Source organism: Zootoca vivipara, chromosome 11 (assembly GCF_965207765.1).
Source record: "Zootoca vivipara chromosome 11, rZooViv2.hap1.1, whole genome shotgun sequence".
In the NCBI taxonomy this organism is placed as follows: Eukaryota; Metazoa; Chordata; class Lepidosauria; order Squamata; family Lacertidae; genus Zootoca; species Zootoca vivipara.
In genome coordinates, this window is record NC_142594.1 from 35,721,487 (window position 1) to 35,746,683 (window position 25,197).

Here is a 25,197-nt window from a genome sequence, read left to right on the forward strand (position 1 = left end):
CGCCAACAGAGAGTGGAGACCCTGTGCCTTCTTCTCCAGGAAGTTGACCCAGCCCGAGCGAAACTACACAGTTTTTGATCGGGAACTTCTTGCGATCCACGCGGCGTTCCAGCACTGGAGACACTTCCTGGTGGGCGCCAAGCACCCCATCCAGGTGTGCACAGACCACAAGAACCTGGAGTTCTGGAGAACTGCCAGGGTGCTCAACCAGCGGCAGATACGGTGGGCGGAGTTCTTCTCGAACTTCAACTTCTCCATACACTACATCCCAGGAGAGCAGAATGTCAGGGCGGATGCCCTCTCCCGCAAGCCAGAGTACATGGAGGAGGAGGCGCCACCAGCCCCAAGGCACATTTTCCCCCCGTCGGCATGGTCCTGCGGAGCAGCAGTGGTGAGCGAGGCAGAACTCACAGCACTGACGGCAGCGGATGAATTTGCCAACCGCATCTTCAGAGAACTGAGAGGGGGGAGGGAGCAGGCAAAAGACTTTGCAGAACGCAGAGGGCTGCTTTTCTACAAGGGTGCGCTGTACCTACCCACCACCCAGCTTCGACGTACGGTCCTCAAGCAGATGCACGACAACCCTACAGCGGGGCATTTTGGAAGGGACAAGACCACTCACCTAGTCATGAGACACTTCTGGTGGCCAGGGGTGAGGGAAGATGTTCGAGACTATGTAAGGGGCTGTACCACCTGCCAGCGGGCGAAGGTGGTCAGAGCAGCGCCACCAGGGTTGCTGGAGCCCTTAGCCACACCACACAGGCCGTGGGAAGTGGTGTCCATGGACTTCATCACAGATCTGCCTTCGTCCAGGGGTAAGACTGCAGTGTTGGTGGTGGTGGACCTCATGTCCAAAATGTGTCACTTTATACCGTGTGCCAGGGCAGTCTCGGCAGAAGAGACAGCCAAACTGTTTGTTGATCACATTTTCAGACTGCATGGATTACCTTTAAGGGTTATTTCGGATCGTGGCCGCCAATTTGTTTCCAGGTTCTGGCGGCGGCTCATGAACCTCCTGCAGGTGGAGGTCAGCTTGTCGACGGCTAGACACCCGCAGACCAACGGACAAGCGGAGAGGGTCAACGCCATTCTGCAGCAGTACCTGAGATGCTACGTCAGCCAGCGGCAAACGGACTGGGTGGATCGCTTGCCACTAGCAGAATTTGCCTACAACAATGCAGTGCACGTCTCCACAGGGGTGTCGCCCTTTAAGGCCAATTACGGGCGCGACCTCAGATCTTTCCCAGAGAGGGAGAGGGAGGAGGAGGAGGAGGGCCCACAGGCTGAGGATTGGGCAGAGGAACTGGAGACGGTGCACCAGCAGCTCAGAGAACACTTGGAGAGGGCCAAGGAAGCGTACAAAAAGGGGGCAGATCGCCACAGGCGACAAGGGGAGGTCATCAGGGTGGGGGACAAGGTGTGGTTGTCCTCGGAGGGCCTTCCCACCAGAGGGAGGTGCAAAAAGCTGGCACCCAAATGGCTGGGCCCCTTCACGGTCACGCAACAGGTCAACCCGGTGGCATACAGGCTGGCACTGCCAGAGGACATGAGGGTGCATCCAGTGTTTCATAGATCGCTGCTGTCGCCGTACAGGGAAAGCAGCAGGCTCAGAGACAGCGAACAAACCCCCGAGGGAGGGGGGGAGAGGGAAAGCAGGGAGCAACTCAATGAGGCCACGGCCATCCTGGATTCAAGGTGGGGGGTGGGGGGCCTGGAGTACCTCATGGCATGGGAGGATGCTCCACCGTCCCAGAATGAATGGGTTCCCGCCACTCAGATACAGGAGGAATTCTTGGTGGAAGAATTTCACGCCCTCTTTCCCCACAGACCCAAGCCCTGGCACATGGAAAGGGAGGGGGAGGAGGAGGAGGCACGGGAGAACAGCTCACCATGGCGCTGGGAAGCGGAGTTTGAGGAACCAGAGGATGAGGTATGGGTGTCGCCAAGATCCACCCAGTCAGAGGAAGGAGCAGATTGGCAAAACATTTTTACCCCCACCAGCTCTGACGCCACGGACTTTTTGGGATTCCCGTCCTCCCAGGCGGAAGGGGGGGGCTCGCAGGACTGGGGGGAGGTGTTCACACCAACGGGCTCGGAGAGCACCGAGTTTTTAGGCTTCCAGTCGTCACCGACACATGGGGGGGGCCTGGGGAGGGGTGAAGGAGAGCTTGGGAGGGGGGTGGATGTGAGGGACAGGGGATATCGCGAAGTCCCTCCCCTCCTGAGTTCAAGCCCGTCCCCGAGCAAAGGGGAAAGCAGGGAGAGTTCCGATTCCAGTGGGGAAGCAGGAAGTCGTGTCCGAGGCTCAGGCAAGGTAGAGGAGCCAGGGTCCCAGGTGGGACAGGAAGGGGCAAGTAAGGGGGGAAGACCCATCCCCCCAACTCCAGAATTACGCAGGAAGAGGAGGGGCAAGAGGATGGGTCTGCCAAAGCTTTTGTGTTGGAGAAAGACGCGCCAAAAGCCATTAGGAGGTTCTGAAACCGACTGACAACATCGCTCCGTGTAAATAGCAATGACTTGAGCACTGTAAATACGCAGCACCAATAAAAGAATAAAATGCAGAGCTGCGTAGCGTCGTTACTCTGAAGTAGTCCACTCCGGCCACTGTGACAGGTACCATTATTAAAATAAACAGAACTAAGTTTGAAGAGTCACAGCAGATCGCTAGAACATATTCTTTGCACAGAGAAGATCCTTTACTCTGTGGTTTCTCTGTCGCTGTCAGTCAGAGTAGGCAATGCTGAGCTATTCAGATTCAACTGTCACATTTAGTGTAGGGCAGCGTTATATGGTCATATATAGTTCAGTGTTTCATCTTAAAATAACTGCTGGAGCACTTTAAGGTCAGAAAAGCATAAGATGCATAAAGGTAAAGGTAAAGGGACCCCTGATATGGGACGCGGGTGGCGCTGTGGTCTAAACCATTGAGCCCAGGGCTTGCCGATTGGAAGGTTGGCGGTTCGAACCCCCGTGACAGGGTGAACTCCCATTGTCGGTCCCAGCTCCTGCTAACCTAGCAGTTCGAAAGCACATCAAAGTGTAAGTAGATAAATAGGTACTGCTCCAGCGGGAAGGTAAGCGGCGTTTCTGTGCACTGTTCTGGTTTCGCCAGAAGTGGTTTAGTCATGCTGGCCACATGACCCGGAAAAAACTGTCTGCAGACAAACGTCGGGTCCCTTGGCCAGTAAAGCAAGATAAGCACCGCAACCCCAGAGTTGTTCGCGTCTGGACTTAACTGTCAGGGGTCCTTTACTTTTACTATAAAGGGACCCCTGACCATTAGGTCCAGTCACGAACGACTCTGGGGTTGCGGCGCTCATCTCGTTTTACTGGCCGAGGGAGCCGGCGTACAGCTTCCGGGTCATGTGGCCAGCATGACTAAGCCGCTTCTGGCGAAACCAGAGCAGCACACGGAAATGCCGTTTACCTTCCCGCCGGAGCGGTACCTATTTATCTACTTGCACTTTGACATGCTTTTGAACTGCTAGGTGGGCAGGAGCTTGGACTGAACAATGGGAGCTCACCGTGTCGCAGGGATTCGGACCTCTGTCCTTCTGATCAGCAAGTCCTAGGCTCAGTGGTTTAGATCACAGCACCACCCGCATCCCTCATAAGATGCATAGAAACGCCATAATTTCTGGAATATACCCCAAGGTTTCAGTTGGTTCAGTCTCACTCTTGATAGCTCAGACACCAAGCATTTCTTTAACTTCTATTTATTCCGAGAATAAATGGATAGCAGAGATCAGCTTTATAGCTCAAGCACAAAAAAACAAAACAAAAACCTCTCAATGTCATATACCACCCTCAAAGGTGGTTTGCTGAGGTTAGATTTACAAAGAAAATGTTTTCTTTTCTAATTTTGTTCAAGCCCCCTCCCACATAGATAGCATAATATTAAATCATGATGGCAACTGGACAACAGAATTCACGAAACAAAATTGATTATAGAATATTTGCGAATCTTTTAATGTACTCATACATATAATAAACTTCTCTTCCTGACCTTGACTGATATTCTTCTAGCTGTGTGATTCCTATTTTCTGTGTTATTAAACTCTTGAGTTTTATGGCACTTGCGCTAGTTGGAACTTTATTGAAATGGATGAGCTTTGCATCAAAGGAGTCCTTGGACTAACGAACAGAATGCTGGCCGCTTGTTTAATTGTCCTAACATTAAGAGATCTGTTACCTCTTTGTTTATAGCATTTTTGATATTGTTGTTTTCCTGCTGTTATAATTGGTATCTTTACTGAATTTTTCTTTCCTATTAGCTGTTTGCAAATATAGTGGACAATTATAGAGTTTCAGAATAAGCACATCATTTTAGCAACATATAGAATTATGTAGTAAAAATCTTAATCACCCAACAGAGAGTATCTTCTGGTTTAGTGTTGTGTTTAGCAAATATTTTCTTCCTTTTGCATCGTAAAAACATTAACAAAAAACAAAGCCCAGCTATGTAATTCGACCGTTGCAGATTAGACTGCTTCCCCCAAATCTGAGTTGGTAAAATATATACCTACGTTGTTTCTTCTGCCTTCTCATAAATGATTATATTAAACTCACTGCTCATTGATAGTTGGGAACATTTAACATGAGTTGGTATGAAAATTAGAAATGTTTTATTCCTTGCATCTGAATGTACAACCTTACAGCAAAACTGCCACTTTAGGGCCTTGCTTTAAAATCTGAAAGTGTAACAAAGGAATCGCGCGCTGCTCAGGGTGGAGCGCCCCCAACGCCCCTCCCTTTGTACGCCCCTGATGCCAGGGGTTGCTAACCTGACACCTGCAAGTGCAGTAGCATCCACCAGTGCTTCTTATGGCACTCATGAAATGTCTCAGTAAATAAATATCCTCTCCAATATCTGCGGTGCATGCTTGCTGTTCCGGCTCAATTCCTGTTTACACTGACTTGACTTATCCTACATTAAACAAGGCCCCTTAAACATGCACACATTTCATTGGGTGCCAGGATTTGACAATAGTGTCAAAAAAATACCGTACCCGATTAATGCAGATTACATAAAATTAATGGCAAATATTTCTGGGAGCTGTTTCATTGATTAATTATTACATTTTGATCCCACCTTTCATCTAAGTGGGTTTAGGGCAGTGTACATGACTCCCTCCCCTTCATGGATCAATGCCTTGTCGTGGCGAAGGGGCTTGAATAACTCAGAGAAGCTATGAGCTATGCCATGCAGGGCCACCCAAGATGGACAGGTCATAGTGGAGAGTTTTGACTAAACGTGATCCACCTGGAGAAGGAACTGGCAAGCCACTCCAGTATCCCTGCCAAGAAAACTCCATGGACAAAGACAACAGGCATATAAAAGTTATGACGCTGGAAGATGAGCCCCTCAGGTCGGAAGGCGTCCAACATGCTACTGAGGAAGAGCGGAGGACAAGTACAAGTAGATTCAGAGCTGATGAAGCGGCTGGGCCAAAGCCGAAAGGACGCTCAGTTGCGGATATGCCTGGAAGCGAAAGGAAAGTCCAATGCTGTAAAGAAAAATATTGCATAGGAACCTGGAATGTAAGAACCATGAGTGGAGGTAAGCTGGATGTGGTAAAAAATGAGATGACAAGAATAAATATCGACATCCTGGGCATCAGTGAACTAAAATGGAAGGGAATGGGCGAATTCAGTTCGGGTGACTATCATATCTACTACTGTGGGCAAGAATCCTGTAGTAGAAATGGAGTGGCCCTCATAGTCAACAAAAGAGTGGCAAAAGCTGTAATGGGATGCAATCTCAAAAATGACAGAATTATCTCGATTCGAATCCAAGGCAGACCTTTTAACATCACAGTAATCCAAGTTTATGCACCAACTACCGGAGCTGAAGAAAGTGAAATTGACCAATTCTATGAAGACCTACAACACCTTCTAGAAATGACACCAAAGAAGGATGTTCTTCTCATTACAGGGGATTGGAATGCTAAAGTAGGGAATCAAGAGATAAAAGGAACAACTGGCAAGTTTGGCCTTGGAGTTCAAAATGAAGCAGGGCAAAGGCTAATAGAGTTCTGTCAAGAGAACAAGCTGGTCATCACAAACACTCTTTTTCAACAACACAAGAGACGACTCTACACATGGATATCACCAAATGGGCAGCATCGAAATCAGATTGATTATATTCTCTGCAGCCAAAGATGGAGAAGCTCTATACAATCAGCAAAAACAAGACCTGGAGCTGACTGTAACTCAGATCATCAGCTTCTTATAGCAAAATTCCAGCTTAAACTGAAGAAAGTAGGAAAAACCACTGGGCCAGTAAGACACAATCTAAGTCAAATCCCTTATGAATACACAGTGGAAGTGAGGAACAGGTTTAAGGATTTAGATTTGGTGGACAGAGTGCCTGAAGAACTATGGATGGAGGCTTGTAACATTATACAGGAGGCAGCAACGAAAACCATCCCAAGGAAAAGGAAATGCAAGAAAGCAAAATGGCTGTCCAACGAGGCCTTACAAATAGCGGAGGAGAGGAGGCAAGCAAAATGCAAGGGAGATAGGGAAAGATACAGGAAACTGAATGCAGATTTCCAAAAAACAGCAAGGAGAGACAAGAGGGTCTTCTTAAATGAGCAATGCAAAGAAATAGAGGAAAACAATAGAATGGGGAAAACCAGAGATCTGTTCAAGAAAATTGGAGATATGAAAGGAACATTTCGTACAAAGATTACCATAATCAAGGACAAAAGTGGTAAGGACCTAACAGAAGCAGAAGACATCAAGAAGAGGTGGCAAGAATACACAGAGGAATTATACCAGAAAGACATGGAGGTTTCGTACACCCCAGGTAGTGTGGTTGCTGACCTTGAGCCAGACATCTTGGAGAGTGAAGTCAAATGGGCCTTAGAAAGCACTGCTAATAACAAGGCCAGTGGAAGTGATGATATTCCAGCTGAACTATTTAAAATTTTAAAAGATGATGCTGTTAAGGTGCTACACCCAATATGCCAGCAAGTTTGGAAAACTCAGCAATGGCCAGAGGATTGGAGAAGATCAGTCTACATCCCAATTCCAAAGAAGGGCAGTGCCAAAGAATGCTCCAACTACCGCACAATTGCGCTCATTTCACACGCTAGCAAGGTTATGCTTAAAATTCTACAAGGCAGGCTTAGGCAGTATGTGGACCGAGAACTCCCAGAAGTGCAAGCTGGATTTCGAAAGGGCAGAGGAACCAGAGACCAAATAGCAAACATGCGCTGGATTATGGAGAAAGCTAGAGAGTTCCAGAAAAACGTCTACTTCTGCTTCATTGACTATGCAAAAGCCTTTGACTGTGTCGACCACAGCAAACTATGGCAAGTTCTTAAAGAAATGGGAGTGCCTGATCACCTCATCTGTCTCCTGAGAAATCTCTATGTGGGACAAGAAGCTACAGTTAGAACTGGATATGGAACAACTGAGTGGTTCAAAATTGGGAAAGGAGTACGACAAGGTTGTATATTGTCTCCCTGCTTATTTAACTTATATGCAGAATTCATCATGCGAAAGGCTGGACTAGATGAATCCCAAGCCGGAATTAAGATTGCCGGAAGAAATATCAACAACCTCAGATATGCAGATGACACAACCTTGATGGCAGAAAGCGAGGAGGAATTAAAGAACCTTTTAACGAGGGTGAAAGAGGAGGGCGCAAAATATGGTCTGAAGCTCAACATCAAAAAAACCAAGATCATGGCCACTGGTCCCATCACCTCCTGGCAAATAGAAGGGGAAGAAATGGAGGCAGTGAGAGATTTTACCTTCTTGGGCTCCTTGATCACTGCAGATGGTGACAGCAGTCACGAAATTAAAAGACGCCTGCTTCTTGGGAGAAAAGCAATGACAAACCTAGACAGCATCTTAAAAAGCAGAGACATCACCTTGCCGACAAAGGTCCGTATAGTTAAAGCTATGGTTTTCCCAGTAGTGATGTATGGAAGTGAGAGCTGGACCATAAAGAAGGCTGATCGCCGAAGAATTGATGCTTTTGAATTATGGTGCTGGAGGAGACTCTTGAGAGTCCCATGGACTGCAAGAAGATCAAACCTATCCATTCTTAAGGAAATCAGCCCTGAGTGCTCCCTGGAAGGACAGATCGTGAAGCTGAGGCTCCAATACTTTGGCCACCTCATGAGAAGAGAAGAATCCTTGGAAAAGACCCTGATGTTGGGAAAGATTGAGGGCACTAGGAGAAGGGGACGCCAGAAGACAAGATGGTTGAACAGTGTTCTCGAAGCTACGAACATGAGTTTGACCAAACTGCGGGAGGCAGTGCAAGACAGGAGTGCCTGGCGTGCTATGGTCCATGGGGTCACGAAGAGTCGGACATGACTAAACGACTAAACAACAACAACAACATGACTCCCTATGAGATAGATTGTGTTGAAAGGAGGAGGTGAGCGTTGAACCTGGGTCTGCTCTGTCTCACTCCAGCAGTCTAAACATTCATTCATTTTCCTTCCTTCAGTTTAATTGTATGGCACTTTTACACACACACACACACACACACACACACACACACACACACACACACACTTCTCAAAGCAGCTTGCAACAAAACAGAGATGTGTTTCAAAGAAACACTACGGAAACAATTTCATAATAACTTAGCGAAACAAAAATATAATAACATACAAAAAAAACTACATTTCAATACTATAAATAATAACAAGATTACTTACAACAAAAATAACAAGGGAGCTTCATAGTTTCACCTTAGTCCTTTTGCATGATGTTGCTCACAGTCCCTCTTATAACGCTTCCAAAGGCAAAGAGTGGGATAACCAACCGGTGTGCCACATTGACTTGTCTTTACTAGCCAATACAAATATTTGTTTATATTCAATGGAGGTTGGCATAAGCCCTGGTTTGCAGGATCTGAGAACATTCTCTCTTTGCCTCTTTTTAAATGAACAGATTCCCCAATCTAGTACATCTAATCGTGAATCTCTTCACGTGGAAAGTTCTGAGAAGCACTCATGTGAAAATCATTTTTGGGCAAAAGGTATTTCCATAAACCTAGGGAAATCCCAAGTGATAAGGCAAATCCATGGTCCGAGCCCCTTACGTACACCCACTGTAGGGACCTCTCACCATGTGGAAGCATTTCTCAGTGGCTGCCTGAGTGCTGCAATGTGTTAAGTGCTCTGTTGTGAGTACACCTACAAAATCTGGCTCATGTTATCTTGCCTAGAATGTTACCCTTTGGACATGCAAGCTGGGTTATCATAGCATACATTCACCAAAGACTGACCTGTAAACTTAGTTTTTTTTAAGTGGTAATTATTGTCAAGGGAAAGTTTACTGACAGCTCCAAAATGAGATGCAAGGTCCTGTGCCTGGTGAGCTTCAAGGATATAGCCGTCTCAAAGCATAACTCTCTAACAAGGGCTTTTGATACACAGATGCATACAAATGAGTGAGATTAGAAAACCTGCTTGAATAAAATCTAATCTTTTCTCCTAGATACAGTCTTTGAGCTATTTGATCTCAAGTTGCTAAAAAAGGAAATTGAAATAGTGGCTGGGGGGCGGGGGTGTCGCTATTAATAGCCGTGCCATATTAGTCAACTTATGCCCTGAGTTTAGAGGAACTTATGAATACCATTGAATATTTGTGTTTATTCAGGAACCACTAATTTGTCTTGTGCACATTTACCTGGGAGTAAGATAACATGAACACAATAGGACTGTATTCTGAATACACATACGAGGAATTACGCTGTTAATTTGTTGCTGTGCATAGTCTTTGCTAGGCAATGCAATTATCTGTTTATATCCACTGAAGTTAGGATTAAGATCAGAGTACCATCTAACTTATTTTCAGTACCTAAGAAAATTCTTTCCTTGCATAATGGTCAAACTACATATAGGAGCTTTAAGGGAAAATAGCAACTGGGAAGGGGAGAGTCTTGGCAGGGAACTGGTGCAGAGCCCTAACCCACATTGTGCATCAGAGCATAGCAACTGTCTTTCCTTCCAATACAAATGGCCATTTTAAGCACACTACCTGCTCTGCCCCCCCAATAACCTAACATGTAGTTCAGCCTTTAAAGAACTCTCATTCTAAGAGCCTCATTTTAAATGTAATGGATCAGCTGATCTGTTCACGTGATCATATCTTTTTTCTACCATGGGAATATTCATGACAGCAATGTTATACACCAGCCTGGATGGCAGCTCGTAATCATTTAGCCTGTGGTCTCATATTGCAATGTGCTGCAATCACACAATGGGAAGTTAATATCTAGAAGCCAGTCTGCATGGTGAGAATAATTTTACTGCACCCATGCTTTCCCCATTTTCATTTGGTAGCAGGTATATGGTGTAAGTTATGTAAAAGTTACCTGGGACGCGGGTGGCGCTGTGGGTTAAACCACAGAGCCTAGGGCTTGCCAATCAGAAGGTCAGCAGTTTGAATCCCCGCGATGGGGTGAGCTCCTGTTGCTCGGTCTCAGATCCTGCCAGCCTAGCAGTTCGAAAGCACATCAAAGTGCAAGTAGATAAATAGGTACCGCTACAGCGGGAAGGTAAACGGCGTTTCCGTGTCCTGGGTCCCTTGGCTCAGGTTGTATATTTGTGCAAATAAAACGTGTATCATAAAGGGACCACAGTCTTCACTGTGGCTCATTTCCAAAAGGAAACATGGACCCTGGGTAAGTGCCTGAAATCCCTGGAATATCGCACTTCTCAGAGATTGGGGTGACGCGCAACAATATTTTGAACGTCAATATAGTACATGGTCAGTTGTAGCCACCCAATATTGTCTTATGTACAATGTTCTGAATCACATGTTGGTGTGCTTCTAGTGGCCCTGGTTCTACAACCTGGGCAGTAGGCCTAGGATAGCCTTGTGCCCTACTTTACAGAGGACAGCCCACTATTTGAAGCGCTGTATGTAATTTAGGATATGTAAACCTGTGGCCTCTTTTTTTGGGGGGGGGGCTGGTACTGCATGAATGGCCACCTTAAATTGTCATGAAGGAAAAAGAGAAAAATATGCAGCACAGTGGGCCTGTGGTTTGTTTACACAAGAACAACCACTCCTGGAACTTAAGCCCCAATAATGAGAAACTATAGCATCTCAAAATTCATATCAACAAACTTTGAATCTTCAGTAGCAGAGAGCTGTGAAAATGTTCCCATCCTGACACTGATTGTCCTGTAGATAAGAAGAGCCGTGAACTTCTGTTTGAACCAGGGTTAAGTGAAGAAGAGGTCAGCAAACCACATGATCAAAAATGCCAGAAAGCCAGTGATACTACTGCCTTAAAATTTCCCTGCCTTGCCAATCAACTCAAATTAGCATCGCCAGCCGGTGTACTTTAGTGCCAAGGTCAAATTAAATGACAGCAGATCAGCAGGAAAAAGAGAAATGTCTGACCTCGTTTTAGAATTTGCCATTGCCCCATTTGGCTACAGGGCTATCTTTTCTGTTTGATAGAAATTGTTCTGAGAACAAGCTCTATATTTCCCATCCATAATGATATTCACAGAAGCCGAAGGGTGAAGTGTTAGAAGATTTTAACTATCAGCTGCTGAAAATAGCCGGATAGTCCAATGATTCAAGAATAAGAAGTGATCATATATTTTTAAAAGAACAGGTGTCTGCTCTTTTTTATTTCTGATAGATAAAGGAGAATATGAAGGACACAAGTCATTCTCTTAGGCCTCCATAAAAATGCTGTTATCAGGAGCAAAAGGTCAAAAAGATCTGAAATTACAGCTTTAGCTGTAAACCCGTGTGCTTCTGCAACTTGGTTGTTCAATATTCCTTACTATGGAGCTACTGCAGATGTCTTACACTGATTATGGCCCTCCTTTGGTACTTTCTTCAGAAAAAAACCCCCAGCTTTTTAAAAAGCGAAAAACATTTTATTTTGAAAATATTTGTTTATATTTCCAGTATAAATCATATGTGGAAACTCATAGAGAATGGAAGCAGATTGCGCCATATTAGGAGGGTGGAAGGACCTGAGGACTTCTTCAAATGAAAGCTACAATGGAGACAATACACTGGCCGCTGGGCAGACGCGATGCCTGTATAGCATTAAGTGTCCGGTCTATGGCGGTGGTGGCTAATGTGTGGCCATCCCGTTGTTGCTGAATGCAATTCCAATTATCATTGATCATTGGTTGTACTGTTTGGTGTTCTACACCAGCAACATCTGGAAAATCGCACTTTAGCCATCTCTGGACCATGGCTGCCAGGATTTTTCTGGTCTGATTTCAAAGTTGCTGCTGGTGTTTAAAGCCCTAAATGGCTTCAGACCTCAATACTTGAGGTAGTGCCATTCCCCACATACTCGTACCTGGGCATTAAAATCTCTTGGGTGGGGGGCTCTCATCTCTGTCCCAGCTATAGTAGGGCATATACATGTGGAGATGCTGGGGAAGGCCTTATCTGCTGTAGCACCCTGGCTGTGAAATGGCCTCCCTGTGGGGACCAGTCCTCATTGGCTTCATTTTGGCACCATTTTGGCAACATGGACTGCAGTTGCATTTGAGCTAACTGTTGAGTCTTACTGCTGAGCAATGGATTTTATGTAGGCTATAATTATTAATGAGTACTGTTTTTTGTGGTTTTGTGTTGTATTGTCTTTTTATGGATTGTAAACCATCTCTGAGATCATCTGATATAAGGTGGGTTAGAAATAAGGTTACTATAAATTGTTGTCATTGTTATCATTAATAATAATAATAATAATAATAATAATAATTTATTATTTATACCCCGCCCATCTGGCTGGGTTTCCCCAGCCACTCTGGGCAGCTTCCAACAGAAAAATAAAATACAGTAATCTATTAAACGTTAAAAGCCTCCCTAAACAGGGCTGCCTTCAGATGTCTTCTAAAAGTCTGGTAGCTGTTTTTCTCTTTGACATCTGATGGGAGGGCGTTCCACAGGGTGGGCGCCACTACCGAAAAGGCCCTCTGCCTTGTTCCCTGCAACTTGGCTTCTCGCAACGAGGGAACCGCCAGAAGGCCCTCGGTGCTGGACCTCAGTGTCCGGGCAGAGTGATGGAGGTGGAGACGCTCCTTCAGTATTAAAGGAACCAATCATTTATTTTTAGAAGAACTAATGGAGAGATTCTTTTTCAGGCCGCTATAAGTGGGTGAACACATCATATGAAAGCCCAACTCTGAATGGCTCAATGTGTCATTGCTTTGGTGAAAACTGCCATATTTGGTTTCATTATACCATGGTGGATAACGGTGTTCTCAAAGCAGTACTTTATACTGATGTGGTAAGTAAAATACTGTATTGTGGATATAATTCAGCTTCAGACAGAAAAACAGACTTCCTCTTGCAGTACATGCCCAATCTCCCTTCCTTTTTCATCCAGTTCTCCAGGAACAGGAACGAAGCTTTTATAGAAACCATTGAACAGTAGCATATTGTTTTAAATCAGTTCTTTGTGCATTTTCAGTAAGAAGGTATAATGTACTAATCTCCAGCAGAAAAGCTGGAAGAATGGAACATGTCTTCAGAAACAAACCCTTAAAAAATATAGGATTAATTGTTTTTGCAAGCTTCAGTGTTGTGTTTCCCTGAATGATTTCATACATTCTTTTTGAAATGGAAAAAACAACACCACTAGTAGTGGGGAAAGGATATTTGAGGGGGGGTTTTAATTTTAAAAAAATCAGTTTCTTAATTTTACAGACTTTTACATTCACCAAAGCATATATAATACATTTAACATCAACTTCCTTTCCCCTCCCCTTTAATGGTTCGTTTTAGTTATCCTTTTCCACTGCATATTCTAATCAATCCATATTCTTTCCTTTTTCAGTTTTGTCTCAACTTTTTACTGCTGAATTTACTCTAATCCTGCTAACGTCTTAATTTGTTTACAATAGTCTCCCCCCCAATATATTCTACAAATCTTTCCCAATCTTCCTTAAAAACACTTTCTTCCTAACCTCTTACTCTACTAGTTAATTTAGCCATTTCATCAATTTCATCTGCCAGGGAAAGGATATTTGTAGTCAGGACATAGATCTCATCCTTCTCCAGAAGAATAGAAAGAGAGGCAATGAAGAATACATTTGTCTACCACCTTCCTGCATTGCTTTTGTAGTACGGTAGCTTCACAAAGGAGCTGATAGCACACCATGCCATTTACTATATAGATCTTTCACATTGTATAGAGTACCTGCACATCATTGTCAGCTACTGTGAAAAATGATTCACAGGGACAGAGCACTGACCCAGAAAACAGGAGATGGACATTTCAGTCCCATGGAGGGGGGAACGGTAGAATTGAGGCAAACTTTGGGAGAGGCTGAAACTCATTGGTAAATACCTGATTTACCTGTAAAAGATCGTTAGTTCAATCCTTGCAATTCCAGGCAGGACTGGAAAAGGTTCCTGTCTGAAATCAAGGAGAACTGCTGCCACTCAATGTAGACAATACAGAAGTAGATGGAATGTTGATCTGACTTGATACAGGGCACTTTCCTTTGTTCTAATGAATATGTGGCACTAGTATGGAGGCTCGCCATGTGGTGTAGAAAATCCGTGTCGTAGGTGATGTTACTTTCCCCTTGCAGAAGACCCACCCTCCCAGCAACTTGTTACATGTGGGGCTGCATCATGTAAATTGGCTCATAGAGTCAAAAGAAATCTGTGAGTTCTATGGCACGGAGAGAAAATGGTAGAAAAAGAGTAAATGATAGGAAAAAAGCTCACCAGCTAAATTATGCCTGTTTGTTCAAAGGCAAAAAAAAAGCACCATGGTTTCTTCTTCTTTAGCTAGAAGAAAGGGCTTGCAAGTCAGGAGTTATGAGTTTCATTTCCACAGACAAACAAACAAAGCAAAAACAAATTAAGTACTTTATGCCAGCAAGTCACATATGCTCAATGTATCCTGTAGCCTCAAAAGAATTCTATTAAAATTATTTTTTCTTCTTTTCCAAGTACTTAACCAAAATCATAGGTTAATTAGGCACAGGTTTTGTAAGTAAAGTAGGCAAGAGATTGAAAGACTTGGCACAGAGATTAAATCAATTAACTGAAAATAGGCATTGATATACATACGCAAATATAATTTTGGCAGCATACATTATCATATGCCTTTCTTTGTAGCAGCCTATTTACACTTTTTATGATTCAATCATTATGCTCTCCTCCCCCCCCCCCCGTCAAAATACAATTGCTTTGTGGATTCAGCTAGAGTTGCTATTAGCATTTATCTGCCCTGTTTCTTGGTGGGTTGCTTGCAACTTGAGGTTAGGAGAATTAATGTAACCCCACAACCCATGGCACAGAGTTCTTGATGACAAATGAACCTTCAAAAAAGCAGCCAAAATTGAGCCACAAAGGTACCAGGAACATTTTTTTTAGGGTGGAAACCAATGGAGCTGATGAACTGTAGGGCAGTGCTCAGGACACAGTGACACTTAGATGATCTATTACCAAATTACTTACTTTTTCTTCCCAGAAGGAGTGGAAAGTGTTTTCCAAGCCTTTGTGATAGGAAGGGAGACAAAATTAGGCTTTCTGACCTGGAGGTATTATAACAAAGCAGGGGAGTTTTCACCTCTTGAATGGGGTTGAGCTTGACCCTTTCTGGCTACTGAATAGCTTCATTCCATCCAATTATTTTTTTTCTAGAGTTTATGTGAAATGTGAAGTCACATTCCTAAGGAATTAGTCTATATACTACACAAACTTGCACCATCCTTTGCTGCCTTAAGAGTAGCAAAGCCTTGAAAACTGAGGCAGGGCTGATTTTTCAACCTGTAAATGAAACTGCAAATGAACAGTGACAAATTGAAGTAGCTGACAGGGCACAAAAAGAACTTGTTCTTTTCCATTCCATACTGGCAGCAATGCCACCAAGTAATGTGCAATATAATAAAACTTCTGCTTTTTGAACTGTAAGGAACTTTGATCCAAGAGCCTCAGTGTCCTGAGATCAAGACATAGCCCAGTGTGCCATAGCACCATGGGCAATATAGTTTAGGCCCGAGAGAACATTTCCATTGTAGAAGAGAATTGGTGTGTATTGTGACTGACAGAGAATCTGAAGCCTGTGGATCTGCCAGGGCTGATATCATAGGAACCTTGCCAGTGCCTTCTTTTTTCTTGTACTTTATGTTTCAACTTAAGCCACCACCTCAGGAGAGGAATTATATATAACCTATGGCATATCCTGGTCCTGCGAATAAACTCTCAGGTTTAGATATTTCTTTCCATGATCTATGTAACTTCTTAGCCTCTTGTCTCATGCAACCCTGTAGTGATATTATTATTATTATTATTATTAAATATTTATTTGTTTATTTATTTATAAGATCCATATTTCTTCACCCCGGCCTGGAAGGAGGCACAGCTAGAACGGCTCTGGCTATTTTGGCTTCCACGGTCTTAGCTTCTTTTTGACCTATACAAAAGAAAAGCTTAGGGCTTGTGTTTGGGGCACACGATGCGATGTAAGGCACAGGAAAGCGGGTACTTCATCTCCTGGAAGTAAGTCATATTGAATTCAATGTGGCATACTTCTGAGCAGAAATTCATAAGATTATGTTGTTTTCTAAACAAAGTTTCATGAGCATTGGCAGAGTAGATTCCCATTAACCTTTTGTCTCATGTGGGGAAAACACCACACATTTGTCTTTTTGTCTGCCTTGTAACTTTCCATTGCAGTTTATTTTACATTTACATAGATATCTCCTGATAATTGCTCAATTATTGTGCCTAATTACTGCAAATGCCTTGTCTTCCTTGGGGTCTGTGCAATCAGAGCAGTAAACAAAGCAACAAAGTACAGAAAGCCGTGTTTCTCCAGGCAGCAGTGACAGGCTGATATGGTTCAGAAAGTTTGGCTATGCCAGCCTTTCCCAAACTGCTGCCTTCCCGATGCTTTGGACAAAACATCCACCAGCCCCGTCCAGCATGACTATGGTCAGGGATGATGGGGGTTGGAGTTCAACACATCTAGAGGGCATCAGACTGGGGAAGACTGAACTTAAGTAGTTTGACAGAAGCCATAGATAAAATAGATGCACATTTATAAATACACATGTAAATTTATGAACATATATGTGTCTTATTCCTGTCAGGATGAACAAGTAGTGCTGTGGAGAGCCAGTGCACCGACTAACAATGAGTGGGTGAAAGCAGAAATACAGATACCAACAGATCTTAAAAAAACCAAGGTAAGAGAAAAACAGTTAAGCATCCCCACTTTGAAAGTTGATCCCGGATCTAGAGGTGCTGCTGAATATATGGAGAATTCCAGGTTCTAGGATTTTTCTTCTATGAACTAATGCATGCTTGCAGCTGGAAGAATATATTTCATGTAAGAGAACAGGAAGCACCCTGCATGCAAAGTTCTTTGGTCTACAACTTCCTTTTCAAGCACCTCAAGCAGTGGTACAGCTAGCAGTGGTGGAGGAAGAGGGGTGTGGTAGGTGCGAGCCGCCCTGGGTGTCACCACTGGAGGCGGGAAGAGACAAAAATGCCAGGCAGCACTCACCGTAGGGACTGCAGCGCTTCCGAGACACAGTGGCTTGGGCCCGTCCAGGCTCTGCTCTCCCCAAACAGTCTGCCCGCTGCCTCCTCCCCAGCTGTAGGACGGCTGAGTGGGAGGAGGCAGGCAAACTTTGGAGGCCCCCTGAGCAGCTTCCTCCGCCCCTGACAGCCCAAGGGAGCCCCAAATGAGTACCAAGAGAGTGGCCTGTGGAGGAACAGCCAACAGGCCCCACATCAGCACTCAGGCTGGCATGGGCATGCACTGGGACTCATGCTGGTCTCCCTGCCATCTTTTCTTCTTCTTCTTCTTCTTCTTCTTCTTCTTCTTCTTCTTCTTCTTCTTCTTCTTCTTCTTCTTCTTCTTCAAAATAATAATAATAATAATAATAATAATAATAATAATAATAATATCCCCTGTTTTATAGCTGGGGTGGCTGTACATGGGTAGGTAATCATTATTTTCAATGAATATTAATTAGTACTATAATTTATTATAATAATACATTTAATTAATAGTGATGATAATAATAATAATAATAATAAATGTTTACCTGCCAAGATAATCCTTTTATACAGCAAAACAGTGCTTATTCCCAAGTCAATATGTTTAGCATCAGGGCAGCAGAAGCAAACCCCATTTCCACCCTGAAGTCTTGCTGATACGATGATGTAAGCAAATTTGAACTAAGAAACTAAATATGCTCAGTGTATTTCTAAAAACCGGGGGGTGGGTGGGTTGATAAACTTCATGGTTTTTTGCTTATCAGGAATCTAGAAGCGGTTGTTAAGCATGGAATGGCAAGAGGGGGAAAGGAAAAAATTGATGGTGTGTGCCACACAACTGCAGTAATACACAAGTCTGTCCAGAGGGGGGCCCATTGCAACCACTAAGTCCACATTCTAAAGTGATCTGCCTGTACCACTGACTCTCAAATTTCCACCACGTATTTGATGACTAGGCTGCAGGTTTCAGGAAAGAGGGAGGGAACAGAACATGCATAGGACCTGACAATCCAGTCCATATTACTGGCCACAGCTCACACCATAGCTGTCAAGTTCTCCCCCTTTTTAAAGGGAAATTCCCTTATGCTGAATAGGCTTCCTCGCGAGAAAAGGGAAAACTTGACAGCTATGCCTCACACAGAAGCCTGAATTCTGCCCATGGACCACTGAGGACCTTCTTAACATGCCAGGGACAAAACTGCTCCCCTGCAAGGAAGTAACTTTGTGTTGCAGTAAGCCTGTTACCATATCTAACTTAAAACTCTGCAGTCTTGTGTGCTTCTTAAATATGTTTTATTCCATCTTTTCTCCATTGAGCTCTGGTGTACATGACATAGATGATTATCCCCCTTTATTTCCTCTTGGCCCCCCGTGAGGCAGGTTTGGCCAAGAGATAGTGACAGGCCACTCAGTGAATTCCATGCTCAGTGGGGATTTGAATCCTGTTCTCTCTCTCCTGATTTAACACTCTAACCACCACGCTGGTCTGGCTCTCACTCCCAGAGCCTGCCAGGTATAGAAATCACCTGGAGTGTAACAAGAAGTGGGCCTGCCAGCAGCAGCTCCAATTTATTTCACCTTTAAATTCAGCCAGCCCGTTGCTGCTAGGTGAGTGAGCCATTGCTGTTGCAGGATTAAGCTTTCCATTAAAAGGGCAGAATGGAATTTCAGAAACTATGGGCACACCTGGCACTTAAAAACATGCTGCAGGAAAATTACCTCCTGGCAATTTCCTGTGTCAAATCAATTTCCAGCATAACAAAAACGGATTACTTTGTTTGTAATTCCTCACTTCCTTCCAACTTATTTTTTAATAGTACTTTTTACTAAGTACTGTATATAGTACAGTACAATGTTCCTTCCTACTTTTCATCCAGTTGTGAAATTCATGCCTTATTTGAATCCTAAAAGGAGAATTATCTACAAACAATATGGTTTTTTTGCATATATATATATATATATATAGAGAGAGAGAGAGAGAGAGAGAGAGAAATTGATTCAGCAACTACATTAACTGAACTGCTTAGGAGATAGACTACTCTGTGCATTGTGGATATAGAGTTCAGGGAATAAAAGCAATGAAATATCTGATCCTGTCAAATACCATCCTTGATTCCTTTTCCTTTTCTTTTTTAAAGTGTTCCCACGCCTTCCTCAAAAGAGGTGCCAGTCTGCGACTCAGAGACACTGTCAGCTACTTTAAATATTCTATAAGAATGTTGGTTTGCAATATCATTTCCCCATTGGTCTCTCAATGTAGGGACAGAGGAGAAATTTGATTCCGTACACATTAAAAGCCAAATCTATCAAATTCACAGTTTTAAAAACAATATGCAAATAGAAACACATCTATCCTTCAAAATTTGCACTTTTCTGAATGTGGTAATACAAATTTCCAACCAAGCAGCATTTTTTTTAAAAATGCATAAATTAGAGGAAAGTGTGCATAAAAATGAAGGTGTTGGTGAAAGTAGCATACAAAAGTGCATTATATTAGGGGAAATTGCTTGCAGAAATGTGCACATTAGTCAGAACTACATATATGTAAAATGTGTTTATTAGGACAGACTCTTTTACTCCTAATGTGTTGTCCATGCCCAGCCTATCTTCTGTGGGTTGAACCAGAGCCTTGCAAGTGATGAGGGATGTCAAAGCTGACTGGTGAAGGCATGCCAGTGTGCACCAGTGCTGACTTCATTGTACTGGGCAGTGCAATGGGGCAGTCCTCAAAACCAACAATTTCAGTTGTGAGCCTTAAAAATAAAATAAAATCAGGAAGCAGCATTGGCTGAAAAGGGCAACCAACAATGCTTACCTATTTGGATAGCACTTGAGCTGGGATCTGCTCTGCAATTCACCTCAGTGCACTGTGACTTATTCTGGCCCTGTTGACACAATTATAACTAAGATTTAGGAAGGTAAAGTACCTTATTTCACGTCTGCAGGGGTTAAAGGCCTATAGGAAGGCTCTGACTCAATTGCAGCAGAGAAGCAAAATGGATTATATACTGATCTCTTGTGAGCTTTCCAAAGAAGGAGATTTTGTAAAGATAGGAAATCTGAGTACTTACCTCTCCATCCCTGCTAATGGCTTTGGTGTGTGTTAACTTGTCCTTTCTTTTTGCACCAGCTGTCATTCAGTTTGCTGTAATATTGAATATATTTCAACAGTTCATCATTTCAAAGGGCTCTTGAATTGATCCGCTTGTGTATATTACACAAGTGGAAATTATGTTAGAAAATGGAGTTATATGAGCCTGTTTGGCCTTTATGAAAGTGCAACCAAATCAATATATGCGTGTTTACCTGGAAGTTAGTCCCAGTGACTTCATGTGGATTTGTTCCTCATAAGCAGCCAACAATCTTAACAACTTTTAATAGAGCATTGATTGGAGCCCCTATGTGCATTATACACATGAATGGGCACCATATCCAGAAAGATGCTTCAGGGCTTCCCCTGGCCCTGAGATCATTCAGCTTCTTCTGGTTCAGTATCAATCCGGGCAATAGGCATGGATATCTGCAGGGAAACCCCTATATGGATAGACCTTTAGGTGTTTGGCTTTCAATGAGAACTAGAATTTTCCAGGACTGGGATTCCAGCCCATGTGGAAAGCATGCAAATATCCATGCCTAATACATACACATTAGACATGTGGCAAGGGGAAGCCAACAGACCACAGGAGCAGTCATACGGCCCGATAACCCCTTCATGTAATTCATGCATGAAGGCGGCTTAGATTTCACATAGAAAGAATTTATACCCAAGCCAATTGATTATCTGAAGCATAGGCTTGTTTCATACAAGCTATGGCATATACCACACACATCCCATATCATGTACATACACTTTTACCATTATTATGTAATGTTAGCACACTATCCTTTAATGGCTTGTGTGGATGCGCTGCTAGCATGCCCATGTTGCACAAAATTGGGCCTGTGAGCATAGAAAGTGCATTAAATGTGGTACATGAGTAATGACTTTATCTGTGGCTCATGTCCTATATTAATCAGGACAAATGTTAAAAGAGGTTGCATGAAACACTGAGCAGATACATTAACCATGTTAATGTACCTGTAAGGGTGACTCCCTACAGGGAGCCAGCCCCCATCATCCTGACGTCCACCTCATCAAGTACAGAGAGCACCAGTGGTTCTGAAGGAGCCAGAGGGGGAGGGAGAGACTCGGAGGAGGAGAGAAATCAGAGGGAGGAACAATGGGAAAGCTCGGGGGCGGAGGGATGCAGGCAGATGCTCAGGGATGTTGCAGAGTCAGGGCACTGACTGCTTAGGGAGGAAGCTGAAAGGGCATCACTCCTTCCAGCGCAAGAAGTAAGGAGAGCGCCGCAATGCAGGTCAAGGGGGCGGCGTTTTGGGGTGCCCAGACTACTTTGCTGGTGTAGGAACAGACGTTCTGATTCGGGATGAGAGGTCATGTTTTAAGCTGTCTCTACACTGTAAATAAATAGCACAATAAACGTCTTTGAAGACAAACTGGACTCAGGCAGAGTTACTCTAGAGTAGCCACGACGACCCTCTGACAATACCTCAGTCTTCATTTGTTCCTCTCTCCACTGAAATTGTTTGGTAAATATAAAATAGTAACCATTCTCGCAGCTTCTTTTAGAAGGAACAGTCGAAAGCAACATGAGCACCATCTGCCTGCATCACTTTCATTTTGTGGGAAACATGACATCAGAATTGCCAGAGATTTGTTCTTCTGAACGATTTGCTTGTGCCAATGGCCAATGGATTGACAGTAGTTTGGCCTGCGATTACCAGCTGGACTGTTTGGATGGAAGTGATGAAGATCCAGCAGCTTGTGGTAAGTTAAATCACCTGTTCCAAAGATGGTACAGTGCCAAAAGGACTAGTGAAAGCATTTACACTACGGACAGGAATATTAGAAACAAACTATAATTTAGCAATAACCAGAGTTTCCCTGAGTTTGAATATAACAGGAAACTGGTCATAGTTTAGTGTTACATTGGAATAAGACCAATGCATATTCAAGCCTAAACTAGTAAAGTGAATGCAAGAACATTTCAATGTTTTAGAACCACCATTAATTAGGAAGCTTATCCCCTACTTCAGTTTAAGATCTTTATATTAAATAAAGACTTGAAATTTATTTAGTTAAATTTATTGTTGCAGTTGGCAATAGATGTCTTAAAGTCTTCACATAAAGGTAAAGGTAAAGGTATCCCTGACCATTAGGTCCAGTTGCAGACGACTCTGGGGTTGCGGCACTCGTCTCGCTTTAATGGCCGAGGGAGCTGGCGTTTGTCCGCAGACAGATTCCAGGTCATGTGGCCAACCTGACTAAGCCGCTTCTGGCGAAACCAGAGCAGCGCACGGAAACGCTGTTTACCTTCCTGCCGGAGTGGTACCTATTTATCTACTTGCACTTCGTGCTTTTGAACTGCTAGGTTGGCAGGAGCTGGAACCGAGCAACGGGAGCTCACCCCATCGTGGGGATTCGAACCGCCGACCTTCTGATCAGCAAGCCCTAGGCTCAGTGGTTTAACCCACAGCACCACCCGCACTTAAAGTCTTCACATAGTTTTCGTTTTAAATAAACTTTTTGGATTTGAATGCAAAACCCCTTTATTAAGACAGATTAATTTAGATAATAATGCAGTAACATTTTTTATCAGTTTCCCATCCACCCCCTTGACTAAATTTGTGTTTGTTTTCAACAGCAAATTACACTCTGTGTGACTTTGAGTCTGACCTTTGTGAATGGAAGACACTGAACACAAAGGATGTACAGTGGAAGATAATGAAAGCACAAACTTCTGGGGATTCCCTCCTTCCTGGAACAGATCACACAACTAGCAGCAATAAGGGTGAGTTATGCTACAGCATTTTTCTGAGCTTTCAAGCACATTGTATGTATATATGTATGTATTAACTTTCAAATATGCAGTCTTGGGGACCAAGTTACTTTGTATTTCCAGTGGCTTAAACATAAACAGTATGCTTTTAAATGCATATATTGGTATAAAATGCACATATAAATATGCAGTTTCAGATGATGTTTTAAAAATTCAGATTAATAGAGGAATCAAACCGGACAGAATTATAGGTAAAAACCCGTGAAAGCAATGTGAACCAGACATAAGACACATTCACTCATCCCTACTGCTGCTGTCACTGACTAATTTGCCATTAGGCACTGCCCAATGTGCTAATTATTACCAGTTCTAAGGTTAGTTCTTGTTCACTGGGTAAAGGCAGACAACTATCTGGGTTGTGTAGAATGACAGCAGTCAACCCTAAATGCTTCTGAACCAGTGAGATTTAGGTCCACCTAATCACAGAACCATAGAATTGGAAAGGACTCTGGTATTCCATAATATTGGTCATTTTGGTATACCATTAATAGGTAAGATGTATATTTCTGTGGAAGCTCGCCAGCTGTTTTTTTTAGTAGAACATTACCATTGTCATCTAAAATGCTCTGTTCTAAAAAGTCTCAAAGATGTTATCTCCTACATAGTGCATATCTGTAGTGGCTCAAATCCAAAGGCTGATAGTTTGACAGTCCTGATTAGATCTTTAATTACTGTAAGCTCTCTCTCTCCGCCAGCACAAATAACAATGTCAAGCCTGTGGGCTTCTTGAGAAAAAATACAGCTTATGCTATGGGCTTCCATGATTTGTAAGACTGCTAACATGCTTTTAAAGTACTAGTCTGTGTTGGCAGGTTGATGAGAGAAACTGAATAACATACATAATAGATGGTTCAATGTGGTTGAGAACAGATAATGTCCAAGTTGAGATGATTATATCTCACTATAATAAACTGAGATATGAATAAGCTTTTTGCCCATGCATGCAGCCTCTTCACTCCTTCCTTTGCAGCATGAGCAATCAAACCAGGAAGCCCCTAATCAATCATAGTTCTCTGTTTAATTTGGACCAGGAGCTTCTAGAGCAAGCCACAATATCCAACCAACTTTAAACCATGGCTTAATCTTCTGGCTTGTTCTGAAGCTGATAACCTGGTTGGAATGAAATGGGAAACTACAATCAGTTAGAGCAGGGTGGTTCTTCCCAAAGCCGGGTAAACAAAACGCTGGGCTTTGGGAAGGAGGTGTGCAGGGCTCTCACAGGGTCCTAGAATTCCTTCCCAAAGCCTAGTTAGCGCTTTGGGGAGGAGGTGGGTGTGCTCTAGCACCCTGTCAGAGCCTCATGCCTCCTTACCAAAGCCTGGCACCTCGTCTTTTATAAATAAATAAATGATCATTTTTCATAGTGTTTTCCTTTTTATCACAGAGCATTTATTGTGTGTGTATGTGTGTGTGTGTGTGTGTGTGTGTGTGTGTGTGTGTGTGTATGTATACACACACACACATACAAACAAACAAACAAACAAACGGTATGCAGCTAATTCAATGTATATAGGTAATTCAGTGCATTGCTGCTGGCATCCATCTGTCTCAGGAGACAATGGAGGAGTGCACCGTCGGGTGTGAAGTCAAATTCTTGGAAGGTTGCAGTGCCTGCTGTGGTTGCAAAGACTGATACAGGAGATACATGTTTTGTTGCGGTTGGGGCAGATGAAGGCATCCTGTTGCACTGCTGCAGATGGAAACTCCGTGGTGCATACATGGCATCAGGGCTGGCTCTAGGGGTAGGCTGGGTGGCGCGGGGCACCAGGGCGTGGGGCTGGCAGGGGATGTCGCGCTGGAGCGATCTCCG

At 43.6% G+C, this 25,197-nt stretch overlaps 1 protein-coding gene across 1 annotated transcript in view; it reads left to right on the forward strand.

Moving 5' to 3' along the window:
* MALRD1 (MAM and LDL receptor class A domain containing 1) overlaps positions 1 to 25,197 on the forward strand; it is a 268,805-nt gene that overhangs the window by 26,364 nt on the left and 217,244 nt on the right. The window contains exons 8-11 of the mRNA XM_088654242.1: positions 13,104 to 13,249; positions 17,073 to 17,168; positions 22,108 to 22,315; positions 23,193 to 23,339. Of these exons, the coding sequence (XP_088510368.1) occupies positions 13,104 to 13,249; positions 17,073 to 17,168; positions 22,108 to 22,315; positions 23,193 to 23,339 (597 nt within the window). The remainder of the gene's footprint in view (positions 1 to 13,103; positions 13,250 to 17,072; positions 17,169 to 22,107; positions 22,316 to 23,192; positions 23,340 to 25,197) is intronic.